Below are 19789 nucleotides of genomic sequence, written 5' to 3'. Positions count from 1 at the left end.
CTTTCTTTATCAAAGGAAGATTGAATGATGTAGTCAATTGAAAAACCATTTTAATGATAATTTTAATTGTAATTAGTTTAATATATTTAAAATGCTTATATACAACGAAACATTACATTTGATAATGCAACAATTAGTTTCTTATCTTTTCGTTGGATTTATTCCTTGAACTTTAGCATTTAATACAATATAAGTCTTGTTCTTAAAGAAAGTATCTTTGAACTTTAATATTGCTTCAGTAAACATTAATACTGCTGATATTTGATATCATATTTTCAAAATTATCTTATAATATCTTACATCTTAGTCCATCAAAATCATCCTTTGTAATTTTCCTGATTTTGGTGTACCACTGATCTGATTTGAGTAACTTTTTCGTAAAACTGATATGTTCAAATTTCAAGTGTTTTGGTTTATCACCATAATGTCAATTGGGATATATTGTTTGATACGAGTAACTCAGCCCAATTCAAAGGCCATAATAGAGATGAATTTAGTTTTCCTCAAGGCCCAATTACGAGATCCAAATCCAAATAGATAAAGTCAAAACTCAAGTTAGTGGTTTAAGACTTTATCATTAAAAAAATTCGAGAACCAGAGTTGAAGTTTCAAGACAATAAATTCTGGAGTAATGATGAATTAGAAGAGACTAATTATGTTCGTGGGCCTAAACTCTCAATCTATGATGACAAGCCCATGTGGAAAATGCTAACAAGCTTAAGCATTTCACTTCAAGAACCCCAATTGATCTTATAAGCTTAGATGTTTCATATTGGGTTTAAGTTTTAGGCTTAATTTTTATTATATATGAGCACAATATTTTATTTATTAGCTCTTATTATTTTATTCTGAATTTTGATAATTATTAAGTATTTTAAGTTATTTAGGAATTTTATGTTAACAAGAAAGTTTAGTTTAAAACTACTTCTTGTTTAGATTAAATTAGAGTTCTAGTATACTTAGGAGTTTTATTTACATTTATTTATCTAGCCTATATATTGGCCTTTGCATTGTACACAATAGAGACAATTCATTATTATTCTATTTCTCTTTTGAGTTAATAAATTCTCTCTGAGTTTTTCTTTTCAAGAATTTCTCTTGAGTTTCTTTTAGAAGAGTTTTAACAATCTTTTTAGATTGTGGGATCATCTTCAAACTTTTTCTTGCCAAGGTTTTTATCTTGGAGGGGAAATTAGAGCTGCTTGAAGGGGGTTGTGGATTCTTCATGTTTCCAAGGCTTCTTAGGACTTCTACACGCTACGTTCTATCTGTCCATTTATCTTTTTTATTTACTTCCTTAATCTTTGATTTATTATTTTATTTTAGTTATTTGTTTTAATTGTTTTATCTAACTTGGATTTAATTTCGTTTCAGGTTGTATCAAAAATTCTAGTTTCTTTCACAACGTCTAGAGCCCTAAGTCAAATCCGTGACTTTGACAAACTTTACGATCCGTTTTCGCGTTCATCCTTCTCACGCTTTATCATTGTTGTTGGTTTTTGTAGAGAACTAACAGAAGCAAAGAAAAATAAGAATGAAAGGGATAATTGAATTCATTAACCAAGCAGCTCTTATATACATGTCTCATGTAACAACCTTAACCAAAATTTAAACTCCTACTCTTACTAAGAAGTTGACAATTCTCCCTAGGACTTAGTCTTATTAATAACAAACTTTACAGCTCTTGAGACACTAACATTCTCCTCTTGACTTAAGTACTGTAGATGCCTAAGAAACTTAAATCGACTAACATAAATTTGTTTGCAAAAATATCTGACATCTGATCCTCTGATCTGCAATAAACTAGATTCTTCAATATTCGCTTTCTATGAATTCCTTCTCTTCTAGTACAACTTCAAGAGCTACCTCCAATTGCTTCCTGACATGCAATTCCATCTTTAATACATCTAAACCAAAATTCCACAATTCAAAAACATCACTAGCTACTTTAGAAAAGTCATGGGAGTGGCCAGATTACCGCCCCCTCCTCCAAGGTTTGTGTTGTCACTACACATGCGATTAACATCATTTATGATTTGAATAATAGATCTTCTCGCGACCAAAAATTCCTTGCCAACTTCAATTTTTAACTGAAAGTCTGATTATCTCACCAACTAAATTCTTAAACTCAACAGTTGTTACAAATGTCAATTCTTTTGCATATGAAACTTCTTCAGTCAATTTTTTATTTTTAAAACATAACATATTGTTCTCTTCTGAAAGTTGCATCTGATTCAATTTTAGTTTTTCACTCTCGATCTTCTGAGATTGAACTTTTTTCATAGCTCCTCAGCATGTTTTTCAGATATTTCATGTGCAAAAGATGATAGTTTATCGTCAGAGAGTGATGCCAACTGTTGCTCCAAGAGAGTTATCTTTGCATGCAATTCCTTATTCTCAGAACATTTTTTTTTTGCAGTTATTCTTGCAAGATATGATTAGCTGTTGATTTTATCTCAAGCTTAAAACACTTTTCATTACACTGTGTCATCAATTTCATAATTGTCTTAACTTGCTTAGTAAAAAGGTCCATTTGATTTGATGTCATTTCTCCTTAACAGTTGGATGCCACTTGCTCCTTCTCGAGTGGATTCAGTGAGAAGTTCTTCTTTTGCATCTTGTTCCTAAACAATCCATTGCCACTAAAGTCAAGGATAAGACACCTTCCCTTTTCAAGCATCACTTTGAATCCTTTCTCCACGAATTGCCCTACACTCAGCAAGTTTTGATCAATCTCAGGTGCAAATAGAATAGTTGAGATCAACTAAGTTCCATCACAGCTCTTTATTGCCGATGTGCCTTTTCCCTTCACTTCTAGGTATTCTCCATTTTCTATCCTTACTCTTGACTTCAATGACCTGTCAAGGTCTTTAAAAAATTCCTTATCACAAGTCATGTGATTGATACAACCACTATCAGCTAACCAACTGTCACATAAAGTGCTAGATGAGAAATAAGAGACAACAAACAAATGATCATCTTCGTCTTTAACTATAGCATGATTTCTTTATAAAAGATTGATAAATAAATTATGAGGGGATGAAAGTTAATAACAAAATTAATTACGATAGGTGTCGAAACCATTTTTATTTTGGAAAAAAATGGGGATCGACTTTAAGATGAAATATGGAGTCGCCACCAATCCTTTTTGTTTAGGTGTGATCGGATCACCTAATAAAACATTTTATTTTATTAAAATATTGATTTTGGCCTACGAAAGTAAAGAAAATGGGTTCGGGATATGAGGAAGGATTAGCACCCTCGCAACGCCCAAAATTGGTACCTAATTGATTAATTAATGTCTTAATGTCAAAAATTTGAAAAGCTTTTAAAATGCAATCCCTTTGAAAATGTTTGGACAACTCGAGTTGGAATTTAAAATTCACTCGTCCCGGAGGAATAAAACACCACATCCAATACGTTAGGATATGATATTTTAAACCCTTAAAACCGAGATCATCTCATGATTCCCAAAACATGCAAATAAAAGGATATTTTGGTTATTTGGTCAAATGGAAAATCGAAACCCAGCACGTTAGGGCACGATTTCCCAAATTTCCAAACACAAAATATTGCCTTATTTTGAAAAGTTTTCAAATAAGCTATTATAAAACCGGCTCAAAATGCATTTTATTTGGTTTGTTTGGAATAAAAATGAGACGACCCGTATCAATTAAAACGTTGAAATTTGAATCGCGACGCGATAATGTAAAAAAAAATGAAGTTACGAACATAGAACATGGATAAAATATTATACAAATGAATGGTCATAATATGAAATTTGAAAGGAACGAATTTGGTTACATACAATGACGACATATCATACGCTATGCAAATACTAACATTAATATTCGAAGGCTAATGAATCAAAAGCAAAATTTCAAGAAATTAGCACAAATAACATGTAGCAAGTTTTAAAACAAATAAATAAATGAATGATATAAAAGAAATGCAATTTGGAATCATCAATATACAAACAAACAATTATATATATAAAAATCTTGGAGTAAGTAACACACATAAAAGTTTGGAAATAGATAAAAAATAAAAATAAAAATAAAAATAAATAATATATGAAATAGTAAAGTATAAATGAAATTTCAAAATAAATAATATATGTATAAAAATTAAAGTAAGTGATATACAAAATAATATATGTCAATCTAAATAAATAATTTACTTGAAATGAAAAAAAATTAATATAAATAATGTATATATAAAATATTAATAATATATGAAAGTGTTTGAAATAAACAAATGTATATATATATATATATATATATATATATATATATATATATATTAAAATAGGGTCTTTAAAGAAATAAATTATATATGTAGATAGATTTAAAAGAGATATAAACATTTTAAAGGAAATTTTAAGATAATACACTTGAATAATATGAAATTAACATATAAAAATTATATATAACATGATAACATATAATATTATTTAAAATAAATTTTGAAGACAAAATGACAAGTATGAAGAAAATTCTAAAATAGAAATTTTATATAATAGAACAAATAAAAATATATATGAATGAAAGTAATCACAAACTAAAACAATATAAAATCAATAAAAAGTTTAAAAACTATGTTAAGATAATTTTAAAAGAATGAATAATAATATTTTTTAAAAAATAAAAGCATTACGAAGAATAAAACATAAACTGAAAAAATACTCAATTGAAATAAATATAAAATCAAAAGATCAATTCACAAACAAATAAATTTACTAAAACATAATTTAAGACTAGGATGAAATACGCACAAATGAACAGGGGTTTAAAATACTAATATCCCAAATCTCGAAACGCAGCGTTAAAATGAAGATTAAATTGAGACGATGCACGAAATTCCTGGGAAAATGTAGAAATAAATAAAACATAATCGGGCCTAATTAAAGATCAGTGCAGGAAGGGAGGGACTCATCGCGAAAATAACCCTCAAAGACCAAAACACGCGGATTTGGCCGTGCCTGGGTCGGGTCATCAGGTTTTAGCGTGAAACGACGTCGTTTAGATGTTTTAAATTCGGCCCTAAACGGCGTCGTTTCGTAGTTCTTATAAAAACCAAAAAAACTTTAGAAAATCTCATTTTCTTCTTGAAAACTTAAAAAAACACAGAGAGCTCCCAACTCTCTAGCTCTCCGAGTGCCGACGGGGCTCCGGTCATCGGGCCATGGCTATATGCCGCCGTATGCGACGGTTGGGACCCCAACAATGGTCCTTTTCGGCCTATTTCCCTCTCCGACCCAGATTTGTGGACGAAATACTCAAAAAAACTCACGACCATCGAAAGAATTTGAGAAAACCATTCGACTTCCGATTGCCCAAAAAGGTAAAAAAATGGTATTTTTATACAATTCTATATGTATATACACTATATTCGGTATGTAAAGCATGGAAATCTACCTTTGAATAATCTATTTTTTCTTTTTTGCTATTTGGATTTATATTTCTTGCGTTCGTCCCCTTTACAATGTACAATCTGCCTTTTATAGCCGAAAAGAGGTAAAAATAAAAAAAAATACAAAAATCATTTATTTAATCAGCTGTTGCCTTGCTGTTATCTGCTGTGGTTGTTAGTTTGTTGCAGGTGTGTCCAACTGGAGGACCAACGTGGAGGTCATGGAGGCGCGAAGAAAGCCCTGCGTGGGAGCTGCGGCACAAACTGCTTTCAGAAACCCTTGGGGTTTTTTGGAATTTTTGGGTTATTGGCTTGGGCCATTTGGGCTAGTTACGGAGTTGGGCTACTGTAATCTAGTCTGCTTGGGGGGTTTTGGGTGTAATGGGGTTTTGGTTTTAATTTTTAGGGCCAGTATATTTCTAGGTTAAATTTTATTATTGGGCTTGTAAGAAATGGACTAATTTGGTGTTTTGAAATGCTTTTGTAAATGGATATTGGATCCTTTAGTTTATTAATTATTTTTTGGTTTCATTTTGTGTATGAGCCCGAGTGAAGTGGGCTTTCTACAATAGGCAATTTTGATTACGGTGAGTGGCAGTGACTACAAGAATTTAAAGTTATTTTTTAATTTAACTCGAACAAATATAGTCATTCGAATTCCATCTCGATCGACTCGATTTGAGAAAATTTCAAATTGAGTTAGGATGATAAAATTTGATTCGTCAACTCGATTAACTCGAAACTTTTCCATTTGATTCGATTTGATTGAACGTTCACCCCTAGTCGGGTATACATAGTCCAACAACCACTCAAGATTAAAGTATGTCACAAGCGAATAAATCTATAAATGGATTCAAGATCTATTTTACTTAGGTTCTGTCTGATTTACTGTCAGTCTAGTCAATCACATCTATGCATTTATCTTTTAGGAGCCATTCAATTCGATGCACAAGACAAAAGATCTCTCCAATTAAACTTAATAGATGACATATAAGTTTTTCAACTAGTTTGCTAAATTTTTGTTAGAGGGAGAGTTTTTTTACTAACTTACCTTATTTGTTTAAAAAAATTTGCTATGACTTATAAATATCATATGAAACTGATTTTCCTACTATATTTGCCTTGTTTTTTTCCAAGTCTAATGGATGGTGGTTAGAGAGCGAAGAGTAAATATTATCTTTTACACGCAAATAAGGAAACATTTTCCGAAAATGCATGTAAATAATGTATTAAATACTTTCCTTTTATGCTTTTTTTTCTTCAAGGTTAAGGTTGCCACCGTAGATGACTCCTAACTTTTAGGAAAATATAGTTACCATAGATGCAGATGCCAAGATTTGAAGTGCCAGAAGCTTTGGTTATGGAAATTCTGATTGTAAACTTCCAGTTAAGTCCCTTATTCGTTTCAACTGTGTTTGTAAGTATTGGTGTTCTTCTTTTCAAACTCCTCGTTTCATTTCCAAGCATTATCACAACAACCTTAAAAACAATGACCTTAACCCTGTTCTCCAACGATTTGATGCCAACGCCAACATCCCTTATTTCTCTCAACTTTCAGTTGAAAGAGATGAAAACTTTTTAGTAAAACAAAACATTCGCTTTCCTTTTTTTATGCACGATACCCCTTATGTTTGGGGTGCTCGTCACGGATTATTTTGTTTACATAGTCCTTGCATGGATGATACGGAGGTTGCCATTTGGAACCCATCAACTAGAGAATTTAAAATCCTTCCTCCATCCTCTGTCCAACGCCCTACTTACCCAGGCCTTACTTGTGACTTTGTTTATTTTGACTGCGGTGCTTTCGAGTTTGATTCTAAAACTGATGACTACAAATTCATACGATTTGTTACTCTTTCTTTTTGTTGATAGTGAATGTGAAACTTCAAGTGGTGATGGTATGTCCCAAGTTGAGTTGTATTCTCTTAAATGCGATTCTTGGAAGGAAATTTCATCTCCTAATTATAGACCATTTGATTTATATTTGAGTAATAATTACTTCGATGGAAATTTTTTATTGGCAAACAACGATGGGGAACACTCCTTATGAAAAAAAATTGATTCTTTCATTTGACATAGCTAATGAGAAGTTTTCGGTTTCACCTATCCCAGAATTTGTCGGGTTTTACCCATAAAATGATATCCTCGAGGTATTGGTGTTTAATGGATCTCTTGGTGTTATTGCTTACACAGTGGAAAGAATTGACATGTCTTTTGATTTATGGGTTATGAATGGAAAAGTATGGACTAATCAATTCAGTATTGAAACTATTCCTGGAGTTGTCAGACCATTAGGGTTTTGGAAAAATGTGAAATGTTTCCTTTAAACGCAAATTATGAAGTTGTCTTGTTTGATCCCTCCACCCAAGAACTTAAGGTGCTTGGGATCAACACTTACCTGGATCATCATCGAGAGTACGTCTTTTTATTTTTTATTTTTTTTATTTTATGTTGAGAGCCTAATTCCAATCAATGAAATACAAGAGCATAAGAGTCATATAATACGTCAACTAATTAAAGATGCATCAAATAAATACTGAAGGTAATCTTTCCTAGTTTATATACATAATTACCATAATGATTTTACAACTTTCCAAGCTCTCTTGCTTTTTTTTATTTATCAAAGGATTGGACTGATGTAGTCAATTGAAAAACCCATTTGATGATAATTTTTATTGAAATTAGTTTAATATATTTAAAATGCTTATATACAAGGAAACATTACCTTTATAAGTTCTTCCTTTTACATTTGATAATGCATCAATTAGTTTCTTATCAATTAATTCTTCTAACAATTGCGCTTCAATTTCTGCAAGACTTCCAGTTGCATATACATCACAAAAATTTTAAAAATAATAATAACAAATTTTTATTAAACCTGAATTAAACACTAAAAGTTAACATTATTATTTTTGGTTACCAAAACCTAAATTTTTTGTCAAATATAGGTGTACTAGATTAGACCAAAAATAACATAGGTACACCTTAGAAAAAAGTGTCAAATCCTGGTTCCAAGTGATATATCAAGTCAAAATTAAATATTCAAACAAGATTTATTTGAAGGTAGAGATTGCTAAAATTTCTCAGGTATTCATTTGAAACTTTTCAAAAGTTTTAAAATTAGCAATTAGATTTCATATGTGCTTTCCAGTAAGCATAATTGTAAACCTCTAGCATAGGAGTACAAGATGTAAAAGGACCTCTCAGAGCTCGAATCTAGCAACACCAAGGATCTTCCCTAGCTATGTTAATTAGTGGTAGACTTTTATACCAATTGTTAAAATGAAATTGAGAAATAAGTTACATTCTTGAAGTAGTGACAAGGGAGTAGGCACTCGTCAACATTGCAATTGAAACAGTAAAGACAAACATGAGACAAAGTTTGATTTCCTTATATTTTCAGAGCCTAACTCAATGAGAAGTATCTATTATCTTAAAACTTTTACACAATGATCCTAAATCTATCACACAGCCATGACAATTTCCTCACTTGTATCTTTGAAGACCAGAACCCTCACCACTAAATTCACCTTGTGAATTTAACTTGTAAAACCACAATATAAAAGGTTTTACTAGCAAATTGCCAAGTAAAGTTCCTCACTTGATCAGACTTAGTGCTCTAAATTATAGGTACATAAACATATACAAGCCTTTTAATTATATAAAGTAGTTTGGGACTTGCTGACATAGAAATGATCTATCACAATCCCTATTAAACAACATATTAACTAGGGAAATATAATATAACAAGAAGAAGCAAGGTAAATAATTAAGGATTCTTGGAAACCAAGACTTCAACAATCTAATACAACTTCCTTGATTCAAAGGATTAGATAAGGGTGATTTGATCTAATCTGATTCTTCAAATAAGTTTCTCCAAGTGATATGATATTCATTAATGGACTAGATATTGACACATAAATAATTATTAATTTTAATAATTTTAAATAAATAAAATTTAAAATCTTAAGTATACTTTGAAATGGCTAGATAAATTTAATTATCACAAAGATAAATAACATTATCATAAATATAAATATCATTTCAATATCATAAAGAATATTTATCTTAATATTTAAATTTTTATCATTAGATTTTGAAAATTGTTACAATTTAATTTTAATTTTTTATTTCATTAAACTTCAAAATTATCATAAAATATGTACTATTTAATTTAAATTTAAGATGACGAGATATATAATTCTTTAATAAATCTATATAAATGTCCACAACTTTGGTTTAAAATAAAGTGGAAAGGAATATAAAAGTTGGGGAAAAAGTGAATATTGTAAAATCCACATGAAAGATGAAATTTGTGTCGTTGAAGTCTACCATAACATATAAGGACTACAATGAATTGTTTTAATGTATTTTGGAGTTGAAATAATCCACAAAAAAGAAGATTAAATTAAAAAAAATTGTTAATTGGCACATGGTTAAGCATTACTTTTTCCTTCTTTTGGAACCCAGTTTGAGCTTTGCTCAAAGATGGATGCATCCATTAATTGAGCTAAATAAGAACAGCCCATGCAGTGTGTATGGGGCCATCAATTTTACAATTAATATTTAAAAAAAGTGTACAACTTATATAATCACATGGTTTACTGAAACCTGTCTGCATTAGATATAGCAACAACATTAATTGTTTCTCGTCACATGGTTTACTGAAAGGGAAAGAAAACAATAGTCATCATCCCCATTCTCAACTATAAAAACCCTTGCATAATGGAGGTTCAGCATTGTGAAAAAGCTATCACTTAAACAATAATGGCTTATCTTTGACCATTGATCTTCTATATTCTGGCTGCTCTTGCAATATTCATGCTTGTTTCTCCCTCCCATTCCTCTTTAGATAATGTTAATGACAGGGTTACTTTGTCACTGTACTATGAAACAAGTTTATGCCAGCATTGTGCCTCCTTTATCTCCAATGACCTTGTCAAGGTCTTCCACACTGACCTACATACCATTATCAATCTAAGATTGGTCCCTTGGGGCAATGTTGAAATCCATTTCCAGGTTTACAACTCCATTCTTCATTTTAATGATTTTCATTTCTAACTAATGAAGTTCAATTTCTTTTTGGTACTATAACTAATTATAGTTTATGCAACAATGTGCAGCATGGAGAAGAAGAATGCTACTTAAACACTATACATAGCTGTGTCATCCATTTCTGGCCTGATGTGGTAAATTCTTTTAGCCAAAAGCATTTGCACTCGTCTTGAATTCGTGTTTAATTACTCTACTTTGGTCCAGAAAGAGCACTTGGAATTCATTCGCTGCACAGAGCAACAAAGCTTAAAAGGGGGGCCAGTTGAAGCACAGTGGAAAAATTGTAGTGAAAAGCTGAGATTGAATGAGGAGATAATCAACAAATGCTATACTTCTGGATTTGGATATAAGGTTGGCTGTATGTCTTAGTATTTAATTAACACTCCTCCTTAGCTTTTTCTAACATTGAATTTCCAAATTAATAAAATGCAGCTTCTGCTGCAATATGCTAACGAGACTGCACATCTGAAGCCACCTCAAGAATATGTGCCATGGGTGGTGGTGAATAATCAGCCACTCAGACAAGTGAGTTTGTTTATTTCTCTCTCTTGGTGTGACTGTGAAGTAACATTTTGTGACAACTAACTTCAATATTTATTTCATGGTTGCAGGACTTTGAAAATTTTGTGAAATATGTTTGTGAAGCTTATAAAGGTGATCATAAACCAGCTGCTTGCAAAGCACAATCATCCGGTCTCAGCCCAACCATCCATGCATGTAATATCTATAAATGGAGTAGTTCTCTTTTGATTTGTAAATTTGTAAAAATGCATTGTATCATTTTTCATTATGGGTAGTGTGAAAAATAAAATAAAATAAAATAAATAAAATAAAAAACACACAAATTTTACGTGGAAATCCTTTCGGGAAAAAAACCACGGGCAGAGGAAAAGAAAATTCACTATGTCGAAAATTTGAATCAATACAAGAGGAATAGACTATGTCTATTTATAGGCTTGTAAAGCCATATTCTAGTAGGATTGAAACACCTTATCCTAATCAATATAAAATAGATGGAGTTTAATAAGGTTTAAAAAACCTTATTCTAAAATAAAATAAAAGAAGTCTAGTTCTATATGGATTTTACTTTTATTTTATTTTCCATCGTATTTTATTTAAATAAGAATTTGGGTCACTTAATTCTAACAATCTCCACCTTGATACAAATTCTCAATGAACAAGTTCTTCATCGCGAACTTTCAATAAACAAGTTCTCCACCTCTTCCATAAAACCCTTAAGGGTTTAACTTCAACAATGAACACCAACCAAGTCTAAGCAATGCTCAAACTTGGTTATAGGAAGTAACTTAGTCATCATATCTGCAGGATTTTCATGAGTACTAATTTTGCTCACAACAATATCACCACGAGCAATAATATCACGAACAAAATGATACCGAACATCAATGTGTTTTGTTCTCTCATGAAACATTTGATCTTTTGTAAGAAAGATGGCACTGACCGTCACAAAATATTGTCATCGATTTGAAGGTCTTCATTAAGTTCACTAAAGAGTCCCTTCAACCAAACAGCTTCTTTACAAGCCTCAGTAATCGCCATGTACTCAGCTTCAGTGGTAGACAAAGCGACTGTAGTTTGCAAAGTGGCTTTCCAACTGATTGCACAACCTCCGATTGTAAAGACATAACCTGTGAGAGATCTTCTTCTATCAAGGTCTCCAGCAAAATCAGCATCAACATACCCAATGACTCCATCTCTAGTTCTTCCAAACTATAAGCAAACATCAGTAGTACCTCGTAAGTATCTTAAAATCCACTGAACTGCTTTCTAGTGTTCTTTACCAGGATTCGCCATGTATCTGCTAACTGCACTGACTGCATATGATAAATCTAGACGTGAACAAACCATAGCATACATGAGAGATCCTACTGCACTAGAGTATGGAACATGTGACATGTACTCAATCTCATCATCTGATTGTGGAGACAAAGCTGATGAAAGTCTGAAATGAGCTGCTAAAGGAGTACTAACAGGCTTAGCACTCTGCATATTGAACCTGCAAAGAACTTTCTCAATGCACCCCTTCTGACTTAGGTACAATTTACTTGCTTTTCTATCTCTAAGGATCTCCATACCAAGTATCTTCTTTGCTGGTCCTAAATTTTTCATCTCAAATTCTTCACTTAGTTGGGCTTTGACCTTTCTTATCTCTACTTTATCTTTTGTTGCTATCAACATGTCATCAACATAAAGAAGTAGATACACAAAAGAACCATCACTGTTTTTCTTAAAGTAGACACAACTGTCAAAACTACTTCTTTTGAAATCATGAGAAGTCATAAAGAAATCAAACCTCTTGTACCCTTGTCTTGGTGATTGTTTCAAACCGTAAAGGGACTTTTTGACAAGCAAACATAGTCCTCTTTTTTCGAGATGTAAAACCCTCTGGTTGTTGCATGTAAATATCCTCCCCAAGTTCTCCATGCAGAAATGCAGTTTTTACATCTAACTTCTCAAGCTCCAAATCATGCATGGCCACAATACCAAGCAAAGCTCGAATTGAACTATGCTTAACAACTGGGGAGAACACATCTATGAAGTCCACTCCTGGAATTTGACTGTAACCCTTTGCAACAAGCCTTGCTTTATATCTGGGTTCTTCAACTCCTGGAGTCCCTTCTTTCTTTTTAAACACCCATTTACAACGAACAACCTTTTTACCTTTAGGAAGTTTTACAAGATCCCATGTTCTGTTTTTGTGGAGTGATTCCATCTCCTCTTGCATTGCAAACATCCACTTTTCTGAGTCTTCACAGCTAATCGCCTCAGAATAATTAAATGGCTATTGATTCGCATCTATATCTTCACCACATTTAAAGCATAAGCAACTAGATCACCTCGGCATACTTCTTTGGAGGTTTAATTTCTCTTCTTGTTCTGCTTTTTGGCGATAGAGTATTGCGGTGAAGAAGCAACTCTATTCTCAATTTTTGTACTGGCTTGAGGAGTTGATTCTGTATTAATCTGATGCTCCACCTGCTTTTGGTTTTCTTTATTGGAAGAGTCTTTAAGAGATAAGTTAGGTAGCATAGCAGTTTCATCAAAAACAACATCTCTCGCTAATCACAACTTTTCTATTTTCAGGACACCATAACTTATAGCCTTTTACACCACTTTATAACCAAGAAAACGCATTTAATGGATCTCGGTTCCAATTTTCCATTATCAACATGAGCATACGCAGACACCCAAAATCTTTAAATCGAATAATTAGCGGGATTACGGACCATACCTCTTGTGGAGTCTTTTCTCAATGGCAACGGATGGAGATTGGTTGATCAAAAACATGCGATGAGAGGTCGCTTCGCCCAAAATGACTTGTAAGTTGGCATTTGACAACATACATCGAACCTTCTCCATGATCGTTCTGTTCATTCGTTACAATTTGTTTTGCTATGGAGTATGACGAACTGTCAAGTGTCTCATGATCCTTTCTGACTTGCACAATCTATTAAACTCATCAGAACAGAACTCTAAGCCATTGTCTGTACAGAGGTATTTTATCTGTTTTCCCGTCTGTTTTTCAATCATAATTTTCCAAGACTTAAATACGAAAAACACATCGCTTTTCTGCTTCAGGAAGAACGCCCAAACTTTTTTGGAAAAATCATCAATAAAGGTTAGCATATAATTAGCCCCACCTCTCGAAGGCACTCTAGATGACCCCCACAGATCAGAATGAATATACTCTAACGTTTCCTTCGTGTTATAGATTCCTGTAGTGAATCGAACTCTCTTTTGCTTCCCAAAAACACAGTACTTACAGAAATTCAGTTTGCAAATTCCTTGCCCATCAAGAAGTCCTCTTTTGCTTAATTCAGCCATGCCATTCTCACTCATATGCCCTAGGCGCATATGCCAAAGTTTAGTAATATCATCATCTGACAAGGAAGAGGAAGCGACAGCTGCATCACCAGTAATAGTAGAACCCCGCAAAACATATAACTTGGCAATTTTTCTCTGCCCTTTCATCATAACAAGGGACCCTTTGGAAATCTTTAAAACTCCACTTTCAGCTGTGTATCTGTACCCTTTTGAATCAATAGTACTCAACGAAATTAAATTTCTTTTCAATTCTGGAACATGCCGCACGTCACTAAGTGTTCTGACAACTCCATCAAACATTTTAACTTTAATTGTTCCAACACCTGCGATTTTACATGAAGCATTATTTCCCATCAAAACAACACCTTTAGATACTGTTTCATAAGTTGTAAACCAATCCCGATTGGGACTTATGTGGAAGGTGCAGCCTGAATAAAGTATCCACTCCTCGCTTACTTTAGAATCATTGACAGAAGCAATTAGAAGTTCACCATCGTTGTAGTCTTCTACAACATCAGCTTCACCGGAATTTTCTGGTTGTTTTCCCTTTTGATTCGCAACCTCTCTTTTAATCTTATTTTGTAGCTTATAGCACTTAGATTTAATGTGCCCTTTCTTCTTGCAGAAGTTGCAAGTTTTACCTCTGTTTGAAGACTCACTACAGGAAAATAGGGCTTTAGCGGCGTTTTTAGCGGCGTTTTATTAAAAACACCGCCAAAATTTTCAAATTCAGAGCAATAGCGGCGTTCCAAAAAAAATGCCGGTAAAAACAGAACAACACGTATTTTACTAAAACGGCGCTAAAAACAGAGCATTAGCGGCGCTTTAGGTAAAACGCCGCTAAAAACCAGAGCATTAGCGGCGCTTTGGGTAAAACGCCGCTTAAAACCAGACCATTAGCGGCGCTTTGGGTAAAACGCCGCTAAAAACTGAGCGATAGCGGCGCTTTGGGTAAACGCGCTAAAAACCCCATAACCCTAAACCTCAAAAGAATCATAAACATTAATCTCTAACCTCTAAAACAATAATTATTAAAATTTATGATTATACAATATATTAAATATTTTCTTATATAATCATAAAAGAGATAGTATTGAATTTAAAATATTGAATTAATTATCATTATATTTTAAGGATTATGGTTTAAGATATATGGTTTAAGCGTGTTTAATTATGATCGTTAACTATGGTTTAAGGTTTAAGAGTTAACTAGTATTTGAAGGTTTATGATGACTTCGGGGTTTATGGATTATGATTTAGGGTTTAAAAGTTAGGGTTAAAGTTTAGAGTGGGACAATTATTAACTTCTTAAGAGATAATTTCCTTTCCAGATTCTTACTTGGGATGCTATTAAGAAAGTGTGATTTTGAATGTGGAATTAGCATTTGTTGAACTATGTATAAATTCCAAGCTTATATAACATAGAAATATCTTACAGAGTGGACATTATAACTAGAGTGTTCCAATAGAGAATTATTGTTTTATTAAAGTTATGTAAGTATAAATAATAATGCTATTGTGTATTTTTAATTATCTATTTTTTTTGTTTAAATATATTTAGATTAAATAGAATGTCCGAAATAAAATATGTTAAAAATTAAGTTTAGGTTAAGGGTTTAAGGAAATGATACTATTAGCTAGATATTAACCGAATAAGAATATTTGGATTTTACTAAGATTCATGTTATTTTGTATATACGTACTCATAATATTATTTAATATAAGAATATAAAATATATATATATATGTGTTTTAATTTGTACTACACTAACATTGGCCAATCAATTCCCAAAAATATGTTTATTATGGTTTAGGGTTAACAGCTTTTTAGAGTATACTTTATAGTTTGGGCTTTATGGTCTAGGAGTTAAGGTTGGTTTAGGGGTTACCGAATGGTTTTGGGGTTTAAAGTTTGGGGTGAGGGGTTTTTTGTTTGTGGTCTAAGGTTTAGGGTTTAGAGTATCAAGTCTAGGGTTTTAAATTTAGAGTATAATTTTGGATTTTAATTTAGAAGATAAATGTATATAAGATATATATATATATATAAAATATTATTTTAAAATATATATAAAAATATATATGAAAAGTGGTTTAGTGTACAATTGTGTACATGAACTGTAATTTGATCTAGATCTTGTAAAATATTAATTTACGTTATTGATATAATAAAAAACATCATGTTTTTATTTAATTAATTAATTTATATGCATACATAATATGTATTTTAAAATGTGTATTAAATCAAAATTAAAGTTTCAACTATAGTTAGGGTTTTAGGGTTTATATATATTTTAAAAGAAATTCTAAATATATATAGTTTTAAATTTTGATCAATTTCTATAAAATATTCAGTATTTAGCGTTTATACATAAACGCATAAAAGATAGAAAATAGCGGCTTTTTTTTAGAAAACGCCACAAAATTTCATTATACATTACAGTAAAACGGCGTCGTTTCCTTTGAATAGTAGTGGCTTTAGCGGCGTTTCTATAATAAACGCCACAACGCGTATTAGAACGGCGTCGTTTTATAGTGTAGATAAAATAGGTGTTAGTGGCGCTTTGGTGAAAACGCCGCAAAAGGTCTTATTAGAGGCGCGTTGCTGAAAACGCCATAAATTTTTCTTATTTGAAACGGCGTCGTTTTTTCTCTCCTGAGGTTTATGCCCTTTACCCGAAATCGGTTTCATTTTTTTGCTAAGTCCTTTTCCCCCATCTCGTCTTCCTTCCCCAAATCCCTAAAACAAAACCTCTTTTTTTTCCCCAAATCATCCCCTAATTCCCCAAACTCGAAATCCCTAACATTTTCCCCAAGTCCCATTTTTTTCCCTAAATCTGTTCCCCCATTCCCAAAATCCCTTACTTGTTTTCCCTTTCCTCTCGTCTATGGTCAGATGCTTCATAGGTTTGAAATGGTTAGTTTTTTAGTCCCCTTTAGATTAATGTGTAGTTACTGTATTACTTGGCTTTTATTTTTTTTGGAATTAAGATTAATGATGTTGATACTGATGTTGATGTTGATGTCGATGAGTATACCCTTGTTTTAAGTAAACCCAATACCGGGTCTTGTGTTTCTGGTGCTGTTTTTAACTGAACCACCACAATTATTGGTGCTGGAATCATGGCTTTACCTGCTACTATGAAGGTTCTGGGGCTTGTTTTAGGGATTCTCGATCAGTGGTTAGGACTGGTTTGGTTCGAATGTCTGGGTGATGTTATATCTAGTTCGGTTCGTCATATTGGGGTTCTCGATCAGTGGTTAGGACTGGTTTTGGGGATCATAGGAAGTTATTGGTTTTGGTTGTTATGGTTGTTTTTCTTGCTCCACTTTGCGTGTTAGATAGGATTGATTCATTGAGCATGACTTGGTCGCTTCGATAGCTCTCATTGTTGTTTTCGTTGTGGTTTGCTTTGTTGTTGCATTCATTAAGCTTATTGAAGGGAAGATAGAGGCTCAAGGAGGAGCCAGATTTTGGATCGAAAATGGCAATTTTGGATTTACTAGTAGTTATCCTATTATGACTAATGCATATGTTTGCCATTTCAATGTTCAACCTATATACAATGAGCTCGAAGGTGATGTTTTGACCAATTTTGATAGGAATCTGGGAATTCGTTTTAGCACTGCTTTGAATTATATTTGCTCTTCATTTGGTTCTGGTTTTCCCTGTTATTCACTTTCCTCTACGATAAACTGTGGATAACTTGGTGTTTGAGGATCGCTCCTCTCACGGAGAGTAAAAAAGGTCTTTGGCATTAATAATAATATTGTTAGTGCTTATATATATTTGATCTACTATGATCCCAAATATATGGATGACTTTCAAATTCTTTGGAGCAACAACGACTTCTTGTCTTTTAATATGTATACAATGTAACTTACTCTGTCTTTTAATGGTATTGAGCTTGGTCCTATTTCTCCTGTTAATGTTATACCATATTGTTGGCTATTTTTTTAATCATTTTATTTGTTTATTCCCACATGTTATTATGCAATATAATTAATATTATACCAATCATTAAATGTTGTTTATTTTGGAACTCATTTGATTGTTTTGTCGACGAAATGACTTTTTTCTTCAAATGCAATGAGTAGGAAGTCTCGACATTATTAGAGATCAATCCCAAGCATCTCTAAATAAACCTCAAGAAAACATTTCCATTTCAATCAAGGTAACATGTTTTCCTAACATTTATGTTTCTTTCAACATGTTTTTCCTTTTATGTTTTCAATGTTTAATTAACATTTAATTACATTCCTAAATTTTTAATGTTTTTCCTAACATTTAATTAACATTTTAATTACATTCCTAAATTTTTAAGCTTATTTCATCCACTCCTTTTTTGTGTTTTGTCTCGATTTGGCTTCCTTCGTTAAGTTTCTGTAGAAGCTTACTTATCTTTTATTTTCAAGAAATGATTTAGGTAATGGAAGATGTATGCCGTGTGTTTGTGTCTCTATATATGTATGTATTTGGTACTAGATGAAAGCTTTATTCAGTTTTGAAATATAGACCAAGTTTTGCATACATTGATCAATTCTGGCTCTTTTCCTTTGAATACATGGTTCTCTTGATACTAAATACTCGTGTACTTTCGCATATTCGTGATTCTTATTAGATAAGTTATATATCAATGATTATGTTAGTTTCCATCAAGGCCTCTGTAAACATAAAGTTGGTATTCTAGTTAGGAGAAGTTAATGTTTATGAGTTTTGTGGAGTATGATTCTGCACATGCAAAGTTGGTTTGTTTCAATCTGTGTATTTTCATGTTTACATAATAATGGTGATTCCATTTTGGTTATTTAGATGTTCTTTTGGTCTGTTTTCATGTTTCTATCCAATTTATGTTTTAGTGTGGACTTAGATTGATTTAAGAGTTTATTGCTGTCTTGTTGCTCACGTTTTATATTGTTGAATTCCTCTATTCATTTTCTTTCAGTTATGTGAAGAAATTGGCTGTGCTTTGACTGCTTTCTTATCCATTTGTTTATTATTTTTTATTGTTTGAATTGGAATTGTCCTAGGGTAGTTCTGCATTTATTTGCCTGGTACTGAATGTTAAAAACTGCATTTACTGTTCTGCGTCCTGGAAAGGGACCTTTTGAGTTTTGAGCTTACTGGGCTGTTGTTTGGTTTTTCAATCTCTGCAGTAAAACCAGGTTTATATGAATTTACAGTTTTATTGACAGTTTTATTTTAGCATGCAAGAAAAAGACAATTTACTTGCTTGCGAGAGTAATTTTTCATGGTCTTTTGGGAACCTACACATTGGGTTGTTAACCTATTCATGTCTAGTTCTGTGTGAATCATTTTATCCTCACTTGTTTCCTGTTGGATTCTTTTTAGTTTCATACCCTCCATACTACCAAAAAGGAAGTGCTCTGTGAGACAAAGTCAAAAGTTCTAAGATATTTTTTTCATTATATAGTTTTTGTTCACCAAACCTAGAACTTAATAAAAATGATGGTTGTG

At 32.3% G+C, this 19789-nt stretch overlaps 2 protein-coding genes and 1 long non-coding RNA gene across 3 annotated transcripts; 2 read left to right on the top strand and 1 right to left on the bottom strand.

Moving 5' to 3' along the window:
- Positions 1-2391: 2391 nt before the first annotated feature.
- LOC128282305 (uncharacterized) lies at positions 2392-5598 on the bottom strand. Its single transcript, XR_008272532.1, has 2 exons — positions 5418-5598; positions 2392-2868 (listed from the first exon to the last, which is right to left on the bottom strand). It is a non-coding gene; the product is annotated as an uncharacterized LOC128282305 (long non-coding RNA).
- A 4552-nt stretch (positions 5599-10150) lies between these two features.
- On the top strand, positions 10151-11325 carry LOC128281487 (gamma-interferon-responsive lysosomal thiol protein-like). The gene is made up of 5 exons (XM_053019684.1): positions 10151-10431; positions 10536-10601; positions 10672-10818; positions 10900-10992; positions 11079-11325. Exons 1-5 carry the CDS (start codon positions 10234-10236, stop codon positions 11262-11264), a joined length of 690 nt encoding a protein of 229 aa, XP_052875644.1. The 5' UTR covers positions 10151-10233; the 3' UTR covers positions 11265-11325.
- Positions 11326-17433: 6108 nt separating this feature from the next.
- LOC128282206 (amino acid transporter AVT6E-like) lies at positions 17434-18016 on the top strand. The gene is made up of 2 exons (XM_053020366.1): positions 17434-17599; positions 17694-18016. The coding sequence occupies exons 1-2, from the start codon at positions 17434-17436 to the stop codon at positions 18014-18016; spliced, it is 489 nt and encodes a 162-aa protein (XP_052876326.1).
- Positions 18017-19789: the final 1773 nt, after the last annotated feature.

The sequence above is a fragment of the Gossypium arboreum genome, chromosome 10 (assembly GCF_025698485.1).
Source record: "Gossypium arboreum isolate Shixiya-1 chromosome 10, ASM2569848v2, whole genome shotgun sequence".
In the NCBI taxonomy this organism is placed as follows: domain Eukaryota; kingdom Viridiplantae; phylum Streptophyta; class Magnoliopsida; order Malvales; family Malvaceae; genus Gossypium; species Gossypium arboreum.
The sequence above is the reverse complement of the archived record's forward strand: the minus strand, read 5'-3'. Positions and strand labels throughout refer to the sequence as shown.

What these genes read in the sequence shown, in the direction of transcription:
- LOC128281487 (XM_053019684.1), top strand. Translation starts at nt 10,234, where the DNA reads ATGCTTGTTTCTCCCTCCCATTCCTCTTTAGATAATGTTAATGACAGG. An exon ending in TCCATTTCTGGCCTGATGTG is followed by an intron (nt 10,602 to 10,671) that starts GTAAATTCTTTT and finishes ACTTTGGTCCAG; the next exon opens with AAAGAGCACTTGGAATTCAT. An exon ending in CTTCTGGATTTGGATATAAG is followed by an intron (nt 10,819 to 10,899) that starts GTTGGCTGTATG and finishes AATAAAATGCAG; the next exon opens with CTTCTGCTGCAATATGCTAA.
- LOC128282206 (XM_053020366.1), top strand. Translation starts at nt 17,434, where the DNA reads ATGGCTTTACCTGCTACTATGAAGGTTCTGGGGCTTGTTTTAGGGATT. An exon ending in GGTTTTGGGGATCATAGGAA is followed by an intron (nt 17,600 to 17,693) that starts GTTATTGGTTTT and finishes TCGCTTCGATAG; the next exon opens with CTCTCATTGTTGTTTTCGTT.